Source organism: Monomorium pharaonis, chromosome 5 (genome assembly GCF_013373865.1).
Source record: "Monomorium pharaonis isolate MP-MQ-018 chromosome 5, ASM1337386v2, whole genome shotgun sequence".
Taxonomy (NCBI): domain Eukaryota; kingdom Metazoa; phylum Arthropoda; class Insecta; order Hymenoptera; family Formicidae; genus Monomorium; species Monomorium pharaonis.
Window position 1 is genome coordinate 7,593,515 of NC_050471.1, and position 20,599 is coordinate 7,614,113.

General features: G+C 35.0%; 3 protein-coding genes across 6 annotated transcripts; 1 reads left to right on the forward strand and 2 right to left on the reverse strand.

Annotated features, from left to right (window-relative positions):
- Nucleotides 1-650: 650 nt before the first annotated feature.
- On the reverse strand, nucleotides 651-3,822 carry LOC118645665 (palmitoyltransferase ZDHHC16-like). Of its 3 annotated transcripts, XM_036287261.1 has the most exons (7): nucleotides 3,542-3,821; nucleotides 3,178-3,325; nucleotides 2,576-2,597; nucleotides 2,281-2,415; nucleotides 1,929-2,119; nucleotides 1,545-1,855; nucleotides 651-1,147 (listed from the first exon to the last, which is right to left on the reverse strand). In XM_036287261.1, the coding sequence occupies exons 1-7, from the start codon at nucleotides 3,586-3,588 to the stop codon at nucleotides 1,057-1,059; spliced, it is 945 nt and encodes a 314-aa protein (XP_036143154.1). In that variant the 5' UTR covers nucleotides 3,589-3,821; the 3' UTR covers nucleotides 651-1,056. The 3 variants fall into 3 exon arrangements, with proteins under 3 accessions (XP_036143154.1, XP_036143153.1, XP_036143155.1); XM_036287260.1 differs by having other exon boundaries at nucleotides 2,281-2,590; nucleotides 3,542-3,822; XM_036287262.1 differs by lacking the exon at nucleotides 3,542-3,821 and having other exon boundaries at nucleotides 2,281-2,597; nucleotides 3,178-3,304.
- A 691-nt stretch (nucleotides 3,823-4,513) lies between these two features.
- On the reverse strand, nucleotides 4,514-20,154 carry LOC118644044 (Kv channel-interacting protein 2-like). Of its 2 annotated transcripts, XM_036286713.1 has the most exons (6): nucleotides 19,979-20,154; nucleotides 19,489-19,703; nucleotides 7,703-7,930; nucleotides 7,301-7,371; nucleotides 6,932-7,150; nucleotides 4,514-6,591 (listed from the first exon to the last, which is right to left on the reverse strand). In XM_036286713.1, the coding sequence occupies exons 2-6, from the start codon at nucleotides 19,649-19,651 to the stop codon at nucleotides 6,481-6,483; spliced, it is 792 nt and encodes a 263-aa protein (XP_036142606.1). In that variant the 5' UTR covers nucleotides 19,652-19,703; nucleotides 19,979-20,154; the 3' UTR covers nucleotides 4,514-6,480. The 2 variants fall into 2 exon arrangements, with proteins under 2 accessions (XP_036142606.1, XP_036142607.1); XM_036286714.1 differs by lacking the exons at nucleotides 19,489-19,703; nucleotides 19,979-20,154 and adding an exon at nucleotides 10,858-10,993.
- Nucleotides 14,571-18,807, forward strand: LOC105831001. The gene is made up of 4 exons (XM_012670792.3): nucleotides 14,571-14,735; nucleotides 16,158-16,385; nucleotides 16,544-17,717; nucleotides 17,917-18,807. The coding sequence occupies exons 1-4, from the start codon at nucleotides 14,649-14,651 to the stop codon at nucleotides 18,420-18,422; spliced, it is 1,995 nt and encodes a 664-aa protein (XP_012526246.2). The 5' UTR covers nucleotides 14,571-14,648; the 3' UTR covers nucleotides 18,423-18,807.
- Nucleotides 20,155-20,599: the final 445 nt, after the last annotated feature.

Below are 20,599 nucleotides of genomic sequence, written 5' to 3' on the forward strand. Positions count from 1 at the left end.
ATAATTGAATACATATTTTTCCTTTCCTTAACTTTATAAGGCCCGGTTCCACAACTCACGATTAACTGCTAACGGGAGGTTAATAAATTTTCTATCTCTCCTTAGATAATAATATAGAGAAAGATAGGTAGTCGATTAATCTCCCGTTAGCAGTTAACCATGAGTTGTGTGAGTTGTGGAACCGGGCCTAAGGCCGGTATTCATAGTCGGATCTTATATTTAAGATCATCTTAAGTACTGTCTTAAGATGCCATCAACCAATCACAGAGCCGTATTAGCATCTTAAGACATTGCTTGAGACGATCTTGAAATAAGATTTGACTATGAATACCGGCCTAAGAAAAAAGCTAGAACATCATGCGTATCATGCATGAAACGGAACGGATGAGACATTGCGCATAATGGCGGCATGACCGAAATTTCAACCAATCGGATTTTACCATTTGGAAACGCGCATATTTCAAACGTGAATGATTAATCAGAAATAAAAACATAGTATTTATAAAATTTGCGTCTATCAAGAAATAGGTGTCACCAACTTCGATCAAGCCTGTGCTACGAGTCCTGGCGTGTATACTAGAGTGTCCATTATCTTCAGTGGATCGAAGAGAATGTCTGGCCGCAAGGATAATAATTGCAATTTATTCGCCTTTTATGAAAGATATAAAAAACATTCTTTATTAAATTGTATAATACTATAAATCAAGTATTAAACTTAGTTATCAGTTAGTTATCAAATAATTAGCCAGTCAAATTAATCAAAGATTAAAGAATTTGTGGCATTTGCAAATTTTTCTCTACTCATTATTTTGAAAATGTAATGTTAATTTCCTATGTTAGAATAATTTTGTAATTTCAAAAAGCTGACTTGTTCCAATTATTGTCTATCGAGAAAATTATTGCAAATAGTTAACTATATATATGCCACTTCGATAACTTTTCAATTGAATTGTAATTAAACAGTCTGGAGTTTTGACTAGAATATTCAAATATATGAATAGAGAATTTGCAAGAAGACATGAATGTTATACGGAATCTCAAAAATTTGAAAAGAAATTAAGAAATTTTGCTATCGTGAATAGTTCGCCAAGTAAGTCCATCGCCGTAAGGACCATAAATTGATGGGAATAAAATATGCCACCAGCTCCTGCAACAGCAAATATTTAATATATTTAAAGGATAATAGTAAATACATTTTTTCATAATGCAACAATGCAAAAATAATACATGTGACAAAATGCCAAAAATAGATACTGAATAAAATTTTTTTCAGTGATTACTTTTTTTTAATCGAAATCATTTTCATGTTAAAATTGAATAAATATGCGCAAATTAAAAAGAATGCTTTTAGTATAATCAACATATTAAATAATGTGTGAAATTCAATTAGTCTTGTAAAGTTTAATTCTTTTAATTATCATGTCTGGCTAAAAATTTTATGCACGCAAAATTATTGTATAAATTATGAAACATTATTACTTGTATTTTAATCGGAGGGCGCTGCTTAACGTTTTAAGATGTATTTATTTTAACTCTTTTAATACCTAGTTTTTGTTCCTAAGAACAATCTCCAATTCTCTTTTGGTCCAAAGTCGTAAGGATTCTGATAGAACTTATTCTGAGCTCGATATTTCTTCGATTCTGCGCTATTGATATGTGCCTCAATGCTAGTCTCTCCTCGACTAATGAGACCTGCGTGCCACCAAGCTAGGGCACCCAGCGCTGCAAATGTGGCGACACAGATTAGACCCGCGAAAATTATCAGTCTTTTTCGCCATTCTTTGGCTTCAGTTTCTGCCACTTGTCTTGCTATTTCTGCCAACTCCTCCTTGCTCAAGTGCTCCAACGATTCTGTCTGCATCAATCAAGTGCACGTTTATCAGTTTGCAAAAGACAATAACATGTTTTTGTCTAATTAACTAACATACCAATGGAATTATTTCTGAATTATTGAGACGTACTGGATGGCCATCCAATTCTGGTTCCTGATCAGGATAGAATTCCTCATAGGCGAGTCGTACACCGAATATCATAATGAATGTAACACCAACTACGGTGTAAACCATATACAGGAAGAAATGCCGATGATTATAATGGCCAACGCAATTGTTTAACCATGCTGTACATTGATTAAGGAAGATTTATCACAGAATGTTTTACAAAACAACCTTAAATTAAATTAATTAGTTAAAAATAATTGATAAAAAATAATTAGTTAAAAATAATTGATAAAAAATAATTAAATATATAAAATTAATCTATGAAATATGCAAAGGATACGACAATGATGATCCATTTTGAGGATACACTTGTTACAAACAGAGCAATGATGTGTTCTGGGTGGTTTTGGCTTGATGCACTTCTTGCAAATGCTTACAGCCTCTGGGATAAGACCACCCTGTGGTGGATTGCCAGCTGGCACAGTCACGCCCATATAATAATGAAAGCAAACATTAACCAGTAGCCAGTTTCCAATTAGCAATAAAATTATCGTCATCAGTGGACTTCGTTCCCACCACCAAGGTAGGCCCACATAATATGCGATGCATACGATACTGACAGTCAGCAGACTCACCATTACAACGAAAACCTGTAAACTGTAGCGCTTAGTAAATATATTGTGGATATCACAAAGCTTGCCTTAAGTAAAATAAAGGTAATAAATTCAATTATATTTTGTAAAATAATTGTATCAAATAAAGCATTCTATGTGGAATATTATTCATACAATATAATAAATATAATATCATGTCACTATAATATCATGATTATACTATAATATCACATATAATATCATGAAATATATATCACTTGCTATTGCAGCACATATAAATAAAATAAACCAACTGTAAAAAAACTACAGTTAAATTTAATGTTAATACAACAGAACATAACTGCAATTCAAAAATTTCTAATATTTTTCAATTGATTAGGATATGTCAACCCAATCAGTTTTCTTTTTAAATTTGACAATTCACTATGACAAAGATTAGTCTCAAGTAGTCTCAAGTATCAATAGTCTATTGATTTTTCAACTAAGTCAATTTCAAAGTTAATTATTTGATATAAACGTATTACAAAATAAAATCTTTGTGCTAAAAATATATTAAAAAGTTGTGTCATAAATCCAATACAATACTTTGTAATATAATATAAAAATGAATAATAAAAACTTACTGGACCCAAAAAGGAAGTAAAGTTCTCGACAAACCAGAACATGGGTTCCATAAGTATATCACATGTGTAGCTCCAATTCAAAAAGTCATTGTAGAACAGCGATTTAAAAACGATTTGAAGCCGCCACCACCTTTGTTTTAAACTAACCCTTAAAACACAGGTCAAAATCAGATCGTTATATTTGTTAGATTCATATAAAATATTAGTTATAGAGGCAACAAATGAGTTAAAAAACAATAATTTTTAATACAGTGTTGACATAAACAAAGTAGTAGAGATAGGAATAATCTTGGTGCGATCAAAAAGAACAATTTAACAAAGGACTGGTGAATATTAATTTCAAGGGATAGAAAAATTGATTTACCGAAGAACACTTGGCGCCTTCGTCAAAGACCACTGTATCCTTGCCATTTTCGCTTCTGTCGTCGAGTCCACTTAAATGTACTCATAATTTTGTCATAGTAGAGTTATATCTCGTGAACATGCGTTCGCTCATCATCATGTCGCACTTTGCACATTTTGATAAGACATTCGATAAAGTATTGTAACTGATAACTGTTTCCGCGGCAAGAAACGATAACCTCGATCTGCTTCGATCGATCAGCAAATACAGTCTTGTTCGCCATATTTGTTTTCAAAAGAGATTTCGGGCCAGCCGGCCAGGTAGCGCAGGCAGCTTAATTGGAAAATGCGTCAATGAAAAATTTACATACATAGGCCGGAATTCATAGTCGAATCTTATTCAAGTTCCAGCTTAAGCACGATCTTGAGACGTTAATGCTGTTATTTCATTGGTTAAGTAAGTCTCAAGTCGGCTCGAAGCTAGACTTAAGACAATGCTTGAGCTTAAGATCGGTCTATGAATCCCGTCCATAATGTTAAATATACAATATTTAATATGTACAATAGTAAATAGAATAATAATCAGAACTGCAATCTGCATCAGTAGAATGAAAAAGAAAAACCGAGTATAAGTTTTGATTTTTCCACTATTTTTCGCAAGCGGGATTTTCAAATTCAAGAGTTATCAAATATATGGAATTATTTATCAAAAATTTGTAAGATATATGTAACAGAAATATTAAATAAGAATCTATAAAAGTGTAAACTGTAAACATACATAAAAAAAAAATTTTTTTTAATTAAAATCCAAGTTTCTTTAATAGAACCATTAATCTAATAAATATTTTTAAAAAATGTTAAATTTTTTAATTTCTAATTTTTAAAAATATAGATATTCAAGTTTTATATATATCTTTTAATATTATTTTATGTATATATATTTTTTAAGAAAGAGAATTTAATAATAAATAATTAAAGATAAATGACACAATAGTTCGTGGTACAAAGGTAAATTTATTTTTTCACAGGTATGCACGAGTGTACATACGTTTTAACAAAAATGCATACACGTATGTACATGCTACACGCTAATCTTGTTAAACACGCAAAAGGCGCATTTTGCGTTTACAACGGCGAAAAAATCGCAATTATATTTGCGAACGAGAATAAATTCAGAGAATGCTTTTAACAGTCGATTTTATATATGTATATATACATATATGCATATAATGTATATATACATAATATAGCTCGTTTCAATAAGAGGGATTAAATTCTTAAACTTCAACAATTTGAGAACGATTGTAATAAGTACTAACACTTTATCTGCCATGAAGATCGGAATAGAATTATACAAAAAGATATTCTTCTTTAGAAGTTGAACACAAAATATCTATAAATCAAAGAATGCTTAATAATTAAAAATCCCATGCGACTGGAGCGTTCCAGAAATGAAAAACTTTTGCGAATAATTGATATCATATAAAGATTTAAGATTTCAATAAGGTATAAAAGAATTTTATAAATCTTAAAAGAAAATTCTTTCTTTTAAAGAAATTTAAAAAACAAGAAATGTAATAATATTAAAAGATTCAAGAAAATGCGAGAAATATTCCTTTTGACATGGCACGTATGGCAGACAACGAGATACCTTAACTCTGATAATATAATTCTATGTATCAATATATATCATTAATATTATATAATAATAAGGTACAGGATAATCACACGAGGTATAGGCCAAGTAATAACAAGAGAACATTGGTTTTTCTCGCTTGGCCTGAGAGGAGTACTGTTTTGTAATCGATATTTTAAAAGTCCAAATTTGGTATTCACGATAATACATAGATAAGATTGAAAGATAAAATTTAGAAATCTTAAAAAGCTAGGGCAAACTTGCGCCTTTAAAGAATCAATTGATTAATGCATATCATTAAAGATTTCGAAGTTTAAATACTTCGCAACACTACATAGCAATCCTCTAAAAATATAAGAGTTAACCGAAAAATTTCTAAGAAGAAAAACGTTACATTTTCTGGGAATTAATAAGGAAATTGAGTTAAAATTGATTTTCAACTTTAATTAAATTATAAATATCCTTTCTGTCATCGCAGATCAAATTTGTATCGATTACTTTTAATTCGTCTTTTTTAAGAAAGAGATTGAGTATCTGAACAGACCGACGATTTACTTTATTGATAATTAATGAATAACAATTTTGCATATATCAATAATTGGAGATACTTTTTAATATAATTTCAACTTTTCAAACATTTCAAAGCTGCGGAGTTTTAAGAAATTTCGAAAGCAACTTAAATCGTCGATTCTTTCAGATCCTTGATCGTTGAGTGACGTTTTGGAAGTGTACTTGAAGTTGTACTGAAAGACTGGGTAGGTGTGTAAACGAGGTACATACATATTTACAAGACATGTGCGAAAGGGTCCAGGGTCTCTTTTTAAAGACACGTCTCGAGCATCGATACTTTGGTTGGTCGCTTGAATTTCTCTTCTCACAAACATTGAATTATTGCACTTTGTGCTTGTAAATTATAAGCTCGCGATTTGCAAATAAGATATGTATTATAAAATTATTCAGAATAGATTCCAGTTAAAATCGTTTAATTATTTCCTAGATTTCTATTGTTTTCCTTAAAAAAACACATAAAAATTTTGAAAATAATTGAATAATTCTTTTGGAATCCACTCCAAAAAGTTTCATAATACATGCAATTTCATAATGCATACCCTGATTTAATTTGCATTTTCTGTCTTTCAAAAGAGTTTTTCAAATATTTTTTCAATCATTTTCTTACGTGTAATCATTAAATTATTGAGAATTTGTATATTCCTCTTATCTGTATGAAGAGAGGAGGATAGATTGATGGAAAAGTTCACGATATTTTATAGTCATTGCTTAAAGCGTAATTGATAATTGATAATTTGAAATCGCTGATAAAGATCTCATAATACGGTATCCAAAGTATCGAGACTTCGCAATAATTGCTCGTCCTTGGAGCACCACTGCACCAGCTCTTCGATGGTCACCACACCGTCCTTATTCGCGTCCATCAACTAAAAATATACATAAAATATTAATTTTAATCGATGCTACACAATATCTAACTTATTAATTATAATTAAAAAATAAAAATAAAAAAAATAAAATAAAATAAATAAAATTAAAAAATATAATAATCTACATAATAAGAGATATTTAGAAAAAATATTTACACTTTTTAAGAAGAAATAGTGAATTATAAAATTAGTAGCTAAGTCTTGGAAGAAATTGCAAAATGCCTCTATTGATTATATAATGTACAAAATTTTGATATTAATTTTGTAGGAATTTCCATTTTAGTCAATTAGAGGTGTCAACACTCAGGTGGTGAGTATTAAAGGTGTTACTACTCACGTGGAAGATGCGATCGACGTGTTCGCGGGCGGCCACGTGCGGCTCAAGGATTTGCGGTTGCGTATAACGACCCAGCATCTCGTAAATGGAGCCGACAACGTCCAGCATTTCCTCCTTGCTTATTAGACCATCACCGTCCAGATCATACAGGCCAAACACCCATTGTAGCTTCTCCTCCACCGACCCTCTCGACACCTTCGATAGTATAGTGAGGAATTCCTATTTAAAAGGAAAAAAATCAGCGCTTAACTGACACTGTAAAGTTTTGTGTACAATATGGACGTGATCGTCTAGTAGGTAAATTTAAAGTAAAAATCATAGAAACGTTTCTGCGTTCCTTTTAAAACATTTGTCTACGACATCGCTCACCTCGAAGCTTATCTTGCCGGACGGTTTCCTCTTCATGGTGTTGAAAACATAGTGAGCATACTGACTTGCATCTATAACACGTGATGATCAGAAAGGGATGGTAATGATAACTCAAAAAAAAATTTTTTTATATACGGCTTCATCGTATATTAGACTTATTTATCTAATGAATATCGTAATTTAGAAAAATCCATATCTTTCAAAATGATGAAATTTAAAAAAGATGATGAAGTAAAATGTTATCCAAAAAAATGCTGTTTTTATAATATTATAATAAAAATGTCCATTTATTTTATTTACAATTAAAAACGTACAATGATAGAAAACAAGACGGTTTATCAGTGTTACCGTTCAACAGAGTAATTGAAATTATCATTATCATTATCATCATCCTTTCATTACCTCCCTGCGGAAAGAATTGCGAGAAGATCTGCTTGAAGGCATCTTCGTCGACCAGACCGCTCGGGCATTCCTGCTTGAAGCCCCGATAGATCAACTGGATCTCCTTCCGGGAAAACCTGGTGGTGGCCGCGAGGGTGGCAAGTTCCTCCGGCTTGTGTCGGCCGCTAAGGGCAAGCGCGGCACCCCCGGAGCTCCCTAAAACGCCCCCGAGTCCTTCAAGCTCTCCTTCTGCAAGTTCGCAAGCCCTTCACTCCTAAGACTGCGTCGCGCCTTCGAGATACTCCCTCTCGCGCCTCCCTCCTCTTGTCATCGAGCACGGGATAGCGACAACCCTTCGTACGAAGGATTTCGACAAACTCCCATCGCCCGCGATTACCAAGAAGGGAGGTTTCTATAAATTTTTTTGTCTTTGAGAGAGATAGATACTTTCAGGGGTTCTTTTCTTTTTGCTTTATTGTTCTTTTTTGAGGGAACCATCGTGATTGTAGCAACCCTGAAGAAGGGATATACTCTACTCTAGGGGGGACCTACACAGTGCGTATAGACTTGCAAGCGGAGAAGTCGTGAGAGGCGAGAGACAACAGGGGTGAAGAGAAATCGTGGAGGTGATCCGTACTACATGCAGTTGCTTGTTTTTCCAAAATTATGAATTTATAAACTACGTTCTTTGTATTAAAAATAAATAAAGTATTTTACAAAATAGAAAAATATTAAAAAATTAAATTAAAAAATATTAAAAAATTAAAAAATATAATTATTATTACAAAAGTATACTACATTAATTTTATATGTATAATAATTTTCTCTTTAATTTTCTTGAACTAATATTAAATATTAATCAAATTTCAACATAAATTATAAACAATGTTAATTAATAATTTTACAAATAACAGTTTTTATTAATAACGTTATTTTTAACGAGCAACTTCATCTTTATAGTGTGAATCATTCAACAAGAGAATTGAAGAAGATCAAAAGATTTGAAGAACAAGATAGTCGAGAATATATTCTTTATGTTTTGAAAGTGAAAAGAGTTTATTAATATGAATTCTATAGTGTTGGACGATTGATTTGTTCCGAAAAAAGATTTGATCGGAAATGCTTTTTGTGATAAATTAATTGTATGTGTGTTTTTCTCCAACTACGTGTGCGATTCTTTTCTTACTCTAAGAACAAATATTTTCTAAAAAGCAGAAAAGTGTAATTCAACACTTTTCTTGTAAATAAAAATACAAATTATAAAACAGATGCAATTTTATTTTTTAAAACATTTTTATCAACGTAACGTTTGTTATCAAATCAATTGATTAAATTAAGAAAGTTTAATGCTGTATTACTAGCTAATTCAACTACGATAGAAATTCGCTAAGAGTTCAGTCCTAAAAGAAAACTACAACCTGTTTAAGCAATGAGACGATAATCTATAATATAGGGAAAAAAAGAGAACTCTAAACGTAAAAATTATTCTAGACTCAAAAACAGATCTAAAATGTAGGGACTAAAAAATCTGAGCATTCAAGTTTACAAATATACTTAGGGCTGCAAAAAATGTTAAAATCTAAATACCTAAAGAGTACTTTAGAAATTTAGGGATTAAAAAGTAAAAAAAAACGGGGCAGTCCAACAATCTGAACAATGGAAATCAAGCAAGAATGAGAGATGTAGAGAAATTTTAATTGCAAATTCTATAATTTACTGATGATATCAAAGATCATTTTCTAAAGAATTGCGACATTTGTTCATCCTTTACGCGTGCTGCGACTATTAGCTCTGGTCCCGGGTATCCGGGGTTGCCATGGTAACATTGCAGCTCCTACCCCTTACTTCCTGCCCACCCCTTCTTTTTGTGAATGTTACATGAAGAAATGAGCAGGTATAAAGTCTTCGGAATAAATTGTTTGAAGTGAAGATTTTGTATTTATGAAGGAGTTAATTAGAAATAGCATTACATATGTATAAATATTGTTTATGTATATTGCTAGATAAAAAATATAAGACTTTAATTTCTATGACTAATTTATTTTATATAAGTTGATAAATAATCTTGTCATTTTATTAAGAAATGTTACATTGCAAGAAAAAATAAAAAAGAATTGGAGAATTTAATCTATAAATTTAAGGAAAGAAAACTTAAAAATACGTAATATCTCTTTTAAAGAATTTGAAAACAAAAAAATCCTAAATTCTACAATTCAAGAAATCCTAAATTCTACAAAACAAGCAAACTGTTTATAAATGTAAAAAAAATTTACATTTATAAAAAAGTACGTGTTATATCAATATTAGGATCAGTTAGAAAGACTGGAAAATTTGAAGATCCAAGACTCTTGAGAAAGCTATAAGAATTCAGAGAAAAAGAGAAAGAGAGAGAAAGAGTCCAAGAATTATATATTAGAATTAAATTTTAAAGAATTTAAGAAGTTAAAAATGCAGAAATGATCTTGTGCAACATCGCGCTGCAGAGAGATAAATGAACAATCTGTCGAGTGAGATGAAAGAGGACAGCTTTGTGAATTACAAAAGCCGAGTATATTTAAACGCCGAAAGAATCCGAAGGATCAATAAGCGAGACCTGGAAGATCAGAGAAAGGATGTCGTCGACCTAAAATATCCATCCCAAGATACAGAAGGCTCGAACCAAGCCGACACACATACACACACACACACACACACACAGACATGACCTTTGACACATTAAGTTCTGGTGCGACAAGGGGTTGTACTCCAACCTACGCAATAGCTACCATTCATAGGGATTACTACGTACAAACGGACAAGGCGGACAGACAGACAGACGGACAGATAGATAATCAGGCCATTTCCACAGGGGTGAGTAGGGTGTGTGAGAGAGAAGAAGAGAAGAGATTGAAAACCCGGTCGCTCATCATCGCACCTTGGTGCTGCATTCGGCAGTTATCACCCCTGGCTGTCGCTCCGCTCGTCAACGACGCTCTCCGCTGAGTAGTCGATCGACTGGTCCAAGTATCAACGGCAGTGGGTACGTATATCGAACGGTGCCGTACACGGACACACACGGGGCGAGGAAGCAGGAGGAAGAGCTCGATCGCAGCCTTTCTTTTTTTTTCCTTTCTTTCTTTCTTTCTTTCTTTCTTTCTTTCTTTCTCCTTACAGATGTTCTTGCCTTCCGGACTTACGTTTGTCGCGGCTCTTACGCGCCTTCATCGGCCAGCAAGCGCGCAGACTTCCTGCTCGACCTGCCCCTGATATATCGGCGGCGGGACGGGATTTACTCGGGATTACTCGATTTCACCACCACTGATTGGCGCCGCGACGCATCACCCCCCGAGATGTGCTCCCTCTGAACGAGAGAGAGGAGCTCCGTACGCGCACGGAGAGCGGTATGATGAGGGATGGAGAGAAACAGCGAGAGACAAAGGCTGGACCGCCACGCAGTTACGGATGCTGCGCGGGGGATACGTCGCTGTCTGCAGCTGCGGGTTTGCCGTCTGTCCGTCCTTCGGGATGCTGTGCGGTGGTGACTGCGGAGATGACGTTTCACACACTACGCCGATGCTGTCACACTGAACCACCGCGGGGGGTCCATGGAAAAACGTGCTACACGTCGCCTTTAACGCGCAAGTGCGACGATCTTCGACAGCCGGTGGTTAGCGACGACTCAATCGACGTCGAACGAAAGTTTCGAATCGCTCCTCTCGAGTATTTCAATACTATGTCGCAAAATTATTTTTAAAAAACTTATTAATTCTTAATAAAATCTCCAAACGACAGATTTGTATTGAAAAAAATTAAAACTCCTATCCTTTTCCCTCAGGAATAATTGATAGCTGAGCATCGAATATTGAAAAACAAGAAATAATAAAATAGATTTTGTCTTTACTACAAGAGAGAATTAATTCTACCAATTCGATCTAAAAATTAAATAATCTTCGAAAAAATTAAGTCCATCTAATCAAATATTAAACAGAATTTTCTGTTTGAAAATTTATATTTCTTATCAATGGTAACAAATTTTTTAATAAAAAATTAATAAAACTACAGTTATATAATAAATATAATTGAAAAAATACAACTAAAATGAATACCGCAAAAACTGAAAGCTTTAAAAATAAAAAGTTTTGGAACCTTTGAAAGGCTTTCTCAAAGGCCTCGAAAGCTCCGAAGCTCTTAAGAAATGGTAAACATTGTATTATATCACAAAACAGAGGACTGACAGCGTATCTCATTGCCAACTGCTTCATTTGAATTTTGGCTCATCGACATCCTTCCAATAATAATTCTATTGTTGAAGTAACCAGTTCGTAAGACGTCATCGGAACTGACAAGTCAAGTCAGTAACCTCAATTACTGGCTGCCTCAGCTTAAAAATAGGTATTTGCCCATTAATTTTATGAACAATGTTATTAAAAAAACATATTCGCGGCTGACAAGAGTTATTAAGTTGTCAAGCACAACTTGAAGCGTGTATCAGATATATATCAGAATAATAATGAAAGTTTCTCTTTTAATAAACCAAAGCTTTGGGCTAAAGCTTCTTAATATATTTTACTCTCGTTTCAGAGATTTATTCGTTTATGAGAGAGAGAGAGAGAGAGAGAGAAAGGAAGAGAAAGAGAGCACGACATTTTTCTCAAAGCTTAAAACGCTTAAACGCATGTGACGGTTCGCTTTCTATTATACAAATATCCGCATATCGATTCTGTATAAAGGTAAGTCGGCGAAGTAAAGCGGATCAATCTCCATTGGATTTAGCAAAAATAGCGAACGGTTATTAATTCACAACGTTCTTACACTTATTTGCGTCACGTAGGGCGCCAAAACGTCAATATCGTCTAAAAGTTGTAAAGTCTGTGCACTTGAGATGATGTGACAATAAGGTGACAGTCTCAGTTATGGATCAATCAAGCAATTTTCATTAATTTATGTAAATTTAACAAAAAAGTTGTTAATGTATAAGCAGTAAATATTACAGTTTTAAAGAAAAATTAATTATATATTTAATAAATCGATTGCAAATTTTAAAAAATTTTGAAAAAAATAAATTTAAAACCGTTTGTGTATCAATCTCAATTATGGATTAGCATAATTAAATGTGCATTAATGTATAGATATTAATTTTACATTTTGAATGTGTGTCATTATATGTTTAATATATCAAATATACTAAGAGTATCATAATTTTAAGCAACGATTGAGTGGTTTTGTAATACAATAACTACAAAAAAATTAAAGAATAGAAAAAATTATTTGCAATTTTATTAATATATGTATGTCTGTAAAATATTTAATTTTGCAAATTTGACCCATAATTAAAACTCGATCCTTAATTGGAAATAGAGACATCTTAATTAAAATTAAAAAAACGTAATGAATATCCAAATATAATTTTTAACGAAAATAGTCTACTTTTTCGCACAAACAACCTGCTATAATTTAGGTGAGATTATTATTTATATAAATTTATATTCAATATATTTTAAAAATAAGAAAAAATTAAAAGAAATAAAATTCTCGATCAGTAATAAAAATTACTGTGTTGAACTTTATTTCCTCGCTGCTGAGATGTAAAAACTATTCCTGGTTAATACTTCTTTGTGCATTAATTCTTTTAATTAAAGAAAGCTTTAAACACATCTAAAATTTTCTAATTTTCAAAAAGTCCACGGGGTTAATTTTAATATCCACTTGCTGATGCTTTGACTTTTAATCTTTTTTTCCATTTTGAACTTACAACTGTCACACGCGGCATACATATACATATGTATGTACGTCTCAATCTCGATCTGTAAATTTTTTATAAACTTTCGACAAACTTCTTTCCGTGTAAACAAACTTGCGAGTCGATACGCAAAAAGTAGCACGCGCGAAAGTAGCATTTCAGTCCGTCTGCGACGCAGTTCGTCAATACATATTGCTTATGTTGCTTTAATTAACATTTATTATTCTTTTTTGATTTTCACTTGTCGTTGATATTTGATACAAGAGTTCTCCTTTGTCTCTTTCCTTCTCTGCCTCCTTTCTCTATCTCTCTCTCTCTCTCGTACACAGAAAAAAAAGTAATATGCTATTGCAGTATCAACATTGTACTTGCATTAATAACAAATATTATTGCATTGAGTATTTTATGTAGTTGGCAGCCCGCAATTACATATGTTATTGGCTATATTACTTTTTTTCTGTATAGTTTCTTGCAATTTATTTATTTATTTTTTATTTCGGTTCGATAAGTGTCGTTGCGTATTTTGATATAAAAAAATATATGAGCAACGACAGTTATCGAACCGACAACTATCGATAACCATGGATCGGCCAACGGAATAGCGGCCATGGAAAAATCTGAACTTAGCTCATTGACATTCGTTGACATTCGCTAAATTAATTGAGCCACAGAAACGGAGCATGCACAAACGGAGCTCGTTGAGTCTGCGATTAGATCTAAGTGAACTTTTCTTTCGTACTTATAATGGTATTATCCATACGTAATCCCGCCACGAGGCTTCAGGTTGAATGAGAAAATCAAATGTCACGACGCACGTGTCACGCGTAATTGAGACGCACCAGCAATATCTCCGCGAATGTAGCGCGGCGATCGTCGCTTAAAGCCGGTTTTACATCCTCGCGCCTTTTCCTCGAATCGTATATTCCCGCGGGATTGGCGCGCCAATTTTCACCCTGCGAATTGGGGGAAACGATCCGCCAAGTCGGCGATCAATGAAAGCTCGATTTCGCGGCAGGAGCCAATCGATAGGCACCCCGCCAGCGATTGGTGATTTCGCTGGTATCCGTCCCTTCCCCTACGCCCCCGACGACGATTGTCTTCGAAAATCTATCGAATTGCGGGAACCTGTGCGAACCGCTGAGAACGCGACTTTACGGCATTTCGCGCTAAAAGCCGGGTCGGCTCGAATTCGAAAATCGGACGAGCGACGAAGCAGACGATATTCCGCCATACGGTAGCAGCAGCAGCATGAACGTCGGCAGCGATATCGCGCAGCTGTCCTATAAGGAACTGCAGGCCCTGGCCGTGAGGTATCGTGTACCGGGTAACATCAAGGTGAGCTGTCGCCGTCGTCGCCGCCGCGACGAAGGCGTCGCGATGGCCATTTCTCTCTTCCCGTCCGCTCCTTGATCTCCCTTGCGATCTCCCGGTTTCGTTCCCCTGATCGATCGGCGGTTGCGAGCCAAGGAAAGCATCGACGCATCCGGGGCGAGAATACCAAGATAATCCCCCCCCTTCCCCCTCGCGATTTGAGCCGTGGTGGTGATCAGCGTGGACACGCGATTCCTAACCAAGAGACACTCGATCACCTGAAGCTATTGCTGCGACGTCAAAATCGTCCTTGTCATCGTACCTTACCGTTCGCAGAGGGAGGGGCAGTAGGAGGATTCCGGATATCCGGCCCATTCGAATATCCGCCGTTATCCCTGTCTTCACCTTGGTTCCGCTTGCTTTCCAAGTGGACGGCCGTCGCGACGCGATTGCCCGTGTTCTCGACAAGAACAAATCGCTTCTTCTCATCTGCGTAAACGCAGATCCTGGAAGATACGTGAGATCCTAACCAAAAATTACAACAAATTGCGACGCCTCAACGGACTAACCCCCTCCCCTCCATCGCGTTTCTTCCACCGCCTCTCCAAGATCCGAATGTAGAGTGTAGCTAAGTACAGCTGAAGCAAATGACTTAGGTTGCGTTTTGAAATTTACTGTCGGTACTGAAAATCTGTGGTACACGTAACATGAAGTGCAGATTTTCAGTACCGGCAGTGAATTTAGAGCTATAACCGTCACTTTCCTTACGTACTTACATACGCGTCTGCTAATTCCATCTGTAGATTCCATCCTTATTTACTTTCTGTAAGCAGCTGGAGACGAGAGATATTGTCGGCCCGAGAACCAACCGCCGATCGAGTCGAAAAATGCTCATGCTATATTAATCATTAGCTACTAATTTCCTGTATTTTTTGTAGTATTAATATGATCGTTTGATTGTGAAATATATTTCGTTTCTGCTAGAACTGTGTTTATTACAATTTCCACAATTTCGATATTCCTGAAATCTTGATTATCAGATTTCCTTCGTAATGTCCACTACTATTAATGTAGATTAACTTTAATTAACTTCAATCTCTTAACTTATTCTTTAACTTTTTCTTAATTCCTGGAATTAATTATAATTTTGTTATTAACCAGTAAGTCGATCGCATTGGTAAAAATGGACATAAATAGTCGAAACGCTAATTTATCATTTTTCAATCCAGAGTTTCCATACTTTTTTAAAATCACAAATAAACATGTGTGCCCGTATGTAAAAAGTTATGAATTAGATATAATTTTGTCAAGAATATACAAATATTTATAAATTCTCTGGAAGCATTTCGAGAATGTTTCCACGTGAAAAGAATCCTTTTCCCATTTAGCTTCGCTGATTGTCGCGTACATTCGATTCCTCTGTCTCATCATGATCCCGAATTGCAGAAGAAAGTACTGGTCAAGGTTCTGCAAACCGCTAGAAGCGGAAATGAGGTGGAGTTCTACCGAATGTTACACGAGCTAAGGAAGAACCGCAAGAGGAAGACCAGAAAGTCGAGGGACTCTAAGCTCGGGATGACTTCGACGCCGCTACATAGTCCCGACTATATAATGGCCGACGACACCTATTACTATCAGCAACAGCAGCCGCAGCAACAGTCGCCTTATCAGTGGGTGAGTTACTATAAATTCTCACGATTGATCACAACGTGGCATCAATAAAAATTAGATCAAGGGGTCTCGTTCTTTCTTCCATATCCTTTTTATCTTTATATTCTATTTGTTTTCGCACGATGCAACCAACAAGCGGCAATGATTGACTTCGGACAAAGTGCTTTCCGTTTTTACAGATTGGTGCCGAGGAGGAGATCGTGAGTAAAGAAGATGATAAAATCCCGCACTACGAAGAGTTCAAGCAGTTTCTGCTCAAAAGTTTTCAACGAGAATTCGAAGCATGCGATAATAACAATAATCAAGTGGAAGATCCGAGTATCGTAGATTTGCGGACGGCACCGATGTCGCCCAATCTTCAAACCATTCCTCTTGTCGAGCCGAGCTATACGAGAACGAGTCCGATTAACGACACGGATCCACTTGCGATCTCGAACGACCAATCAAGATCGAGTTACCAGGTGCTAAAGGAACCCGAGGAAAGCTCGCAGGGCTCGTTCTTGCTGAAGAGAATGTTACAGGCGCCGGTGGGCGCCAATCTAGGCGAGATTGCCAGCTCTCTTTTCTGGACCGGTAATATATTGGACAATTCCGACACCCTGACCGCCGAGTCGGAGTGTAACGAAAACGAGGAGCAGCTGAATGTAAACACTAACGAGTACTACACTAATTTGCTAAAGAATTCCAGAGGCGAATTTCTGGTGAACGAGGCAAGCCTGGTTCCTCAACAAGTTACGGGCGTATTAGCCGGAGAAAATCAGTATAGGTTTTCCAGTGAAGTAGAAAATCAGCCGAATTCCTATCAGAATTGGACGATAACTAGCGTAATGGAAGTGCCTGACAACAACTATGGCGATTTACAGCAATCCTCCAAGGTGTTTCATGCAATTTATTACAACAACACGGATCCTACTGGGGCCGTCGCAAACGTAGATAAAAATCTGGCTTATCAGTATCAGACAGAAACTGCCTGCAACGGTGGACAAAATTTTAACTTTGACACGCAGGATAATATTAACTATACGACAGGCACCACGGACATGATGACTAACGATTCCTCCGACATTTATTATCTACAGAATTTTGGCAAGCACAATGGGGAGATGGGTATGAGATATTTTCGCAACGTTGATACTTTTGATCAGAACAACATGCAGCAAAATATCTACACAAACGAGCAACAGTATCAATACCTTTATCCTCGATGCACTCATCAAGAGATGAACAACCCGTTAAACGAGAGATTTGAGCAACAGCAAAACAATTTTGTGACAGGATATGAAAATAATGTTAATCAAGAAACTCGTACAGAGAATTTCCAGAGACCGGTAAATGGTGCGCGTTTTGTTTTATTTATTTTTTTATTGTTACAAATAGACAATATAAAGATATATAAACGTAAGCGTAAAGATAAGATTTAAAGTGTATACGTATATTTAAAAAAATCTCATAAACTTCTCTTAAATAATATTGTCTTATTTTCAAAGAGCGCGTTCTGTTTTCGTGACGTTTTAACTGATATTTCATAAATCAGGAACAACGGAGAAATTTTGGCCGAAGTGGACTCCCGAGCCCAACACCAATCTGGAGAATATTCTGAACTACCACGTTTCCAAACAAGTAGATTACTCGAAGTTAAGTCAGACATCCTGTGTCTATTGCTACGTGGCTCCGATCGTCTCTCAACGATCCAGCCTGGCGATTAACGGATGCTCGATCGAACGAAGATACACCGCCGAGCAACGGCAACATTCTTTCTCACCCTACTGGATGTTATACAACGACACGTCACAAGGTATGCGAATGACGAATGTGCTTGGCAATCCGGTCGAGCAGTCCGTGCCGACACACACGACTATCATCACTAACAACGACTTGAGAGAGACCACTAACAATGTTTCCATCAATGATGTGTGGATGAATCAATACGCGCAGTCATCCATCGCCAACGACATCCAGATGTCAGATCATCTTTTTTACAATGTCACCGTTGGTCGGATCAACGAAATTCCAAACGCGCCGGATATAGCGAAGACTTAAAGTTTGCGCGCACGAAATAATACGACAGCATACAAGTAACTAGAATAAAATCATTTGAAGTGGAATGCATAGCATTCATCATACCACGGAGTAACGATGAGCAATCGTTTTTCCAATATAATCGCGATTTTTTTTTTTTTTCGTTTTTAAATTACGGAAGGATCTTGTTATTGTTCTTTGGAATTGAGACAAGCAAAGTTCATCCATCTTTGTGTAACACGCAAGTGACGCAATTGAATAATTATTTTGTGCAATGCCTCAATTGAGACATTAGCGAGGCGATTTTTCGCTTTTGCATCAGCGACGAGTGACATGCACGATTATTTCAGTGGCTTGTAACTGAAATGAAAGCGATGACCGAACAGAGAGCAATAACAAGCAAAAATAAATGTTGAATAATCGATATTATTACCTCGGGAGATAGACGGATCTATCTCTTAATAAAACAACGCTTTTATCGCAAATCATTGAAGGTCCTATTTTGAAGCATAAAAGCCTCGAGATAAAAGACTTGATATCTTGGAAGGATAAATGTGTTCCATAGGTTAGAGATAAAATACTTATTTTATGTCCAATCTACTTCGATCCATCAAAAGTACTTATTATTTAAGTACTTTATTGAATTATGTACGTGAGGTCGTAATTGTGTGATGTTTTTTTTATGTTTTTTTCAAGTCTTAAGAGAGAAGTATTAATAGGAGTTATATGGAATATATATATATATATATATATATATATATATATATATATATATTTCCTATATATTATATAGAAAATAAATATAAATAAGAAATTATATAGAATAATAAATGAAAGTTCCTTATATACTTTTAGTTAGATTGTGCAGTAGAGCTGCAGAATATTGTATATTAATAAATAAAATGTAATAAATAAAGTTCATGCATCAAGAAAAAAACGCCTATTACATGCGCACAATTTATATATAATTACACATTTGATAATTATAAAACACGTAAACGCAAAAGTTAGCGAAATTTCTAGCGATTATAATCAAAATTCAATAATTTATCGCAGGCTTTAAAACGCTTAACTTTTTTCGACTCACCTGATACAACATCTGGCTGAAACTGCGAACGAATGTAATTTATCAATTTCACGGAAATCGATTCCTTTCTTCGTCCCTCATACGCTCTGATTTCGTTGCCCATGTCGTCAGAGTTTTTCTTTCGATCCGTGGATCTTCCCGGTGTCACATGTACACTATACATTTTCGTTGATGCGTTGATCCGTGACAATTAAATCACTTGATTCTTTAGAATCCTTCGGAAAACATTTTTAGATTGATTGCGTTTTTTAATGAAAAGAATCGACTTTACAAATTTCAATAATTCTAATGGAAGGATTAAAAATTAAACGTAAACAATTTAAAAAAAACATCAATTATAATTTAAAAAATTTTAGAAAATCATAATTTCACAGCACAAAAACTGTATTGATTAAATTTACAACAAAATTTTGTAAATTTATGATATAAAAAATAACTTCCGAGAACTTGGTATAACTTTTCAACAAAGTCATGAATAATCTGTATTTACCTAATAATTGCACAGAAAACACTACGTCTTTTTGAGTTGGCTGTTGTCGATTTTGTTTATTAATAAATCTTGTCGCTTGGTTTTCGAATCTTCTCTTTCAGTTTCTTTTAGTCTCAAGAGCAGACGGAGCGAAATCGTTGATGCGAGTCGGCGCGTCGTTCACGAAAGACTGCTTGAAATGCATGTTAAAGGGAAGCAGATAAATAGCAGCAGTAGGCAGTCACCGGTATGTATATGTATATACATACGCGTATCGCGGATGCAATCGGGTTGCATTCCAGTTGCGCGGTTTTAATGAGGTACTCTGTGGGCGCGCTACGCTAATTATACAGACCGCTTCAAACACTTCCCGTAAGCTCTCCATAAGTCCGCGATAAGGACGCAAAAGTTTTTGACTAACCAACTGATACTTTAATTAGCCGTGTTTTTAAATTTGTTTATTATATATTATTCTTCATGTATTATTATTTTATATAATTTTCTATAATGAAACTTGTCATAATTTTTAAATTTGATCATTACATATAATCATAGTCTCTTAAAATAGAATAATATGCTCTTTCTCTTTGACACACACACTCTCTCTCTCTCTCTCTCTTTCTATGAGATTGCCTAAACTTT

What these genes read in the sequence shown, in the direction of transcription:
- LOC118645665 (XM_036287260.1), bottom strand. Translation starts at nt 3,588, where the DNA reads ATGGCAAGGATACAGTGGTCTTTGACGAAGGCGCCAAGTGTTCTTCG. An exon ending in CAAAATGGATCATCATTGTC is followed by an intron (nt 2,120 to 2,280) that starts GTATCCTTTGCA and finishes ATCAATGTACAG; the next exon opens with CATGGTTAAACAATTGCGTT. An exon ending in ATTCAGAAATAATTCCATTG is followed by an intron (nt 1,856 to 1,928) that starts GTATGTTAGTTA and finishes TGATTGATGCAG; the next exon opens with ACAGAATCGTTGGAGCACTT.
- LOC105831001 (XM_012670792.3), top strand. Translation starts at nt 14,649, where the DNA reads ATGAACGTCGGCAGCGATATCGCGCAGCTGTCCTATAAGGAACTGCAG. An exon ending in GTGTACCGGGTAACATCAAG is followed by an intron (nt 14,736 to 16,157) that starts GTGAGCTGTCGC and finishes CCCGAATTGCAG; the next exon opens with AAGAAAGTACTGGTCAAGGT. An exon ending in AACAGTCGCCTTATCAGTGG is followed by an intron (nt 16,386 to 16,543) that starts GTGAGTTACTAT and finishes CTTCGGACAAAG; the next exon opens with TGCTTTCCGTTTTTACAGAT.
- LOC118644044 (XM_036286713.1), bottom strand. Translation starts at nt 19,651, where the DNA reads ATGTATAGTGTACATGTGACACCGGGAAGATCCACGGATCGAAAGAAA. An exon ending in TCAGCCAGATGTTGTATCAG is followed by an intron (nt 7,931 to 19,488) that starts GTGAGTCGAAAA and finishes GCGAACTTGCAG; the next exon opens with AAGGAGAGCTTGAAGGACTC. An exon ending in ACGTCGATCGCATCTTCCAC is followed by an intron (nt 6,592 to 6,931) that starts GTGAGTAGTAAC and finishes GTATATTTTTAG; the next exon opens with TTGATGGACGCGAATAAGGA.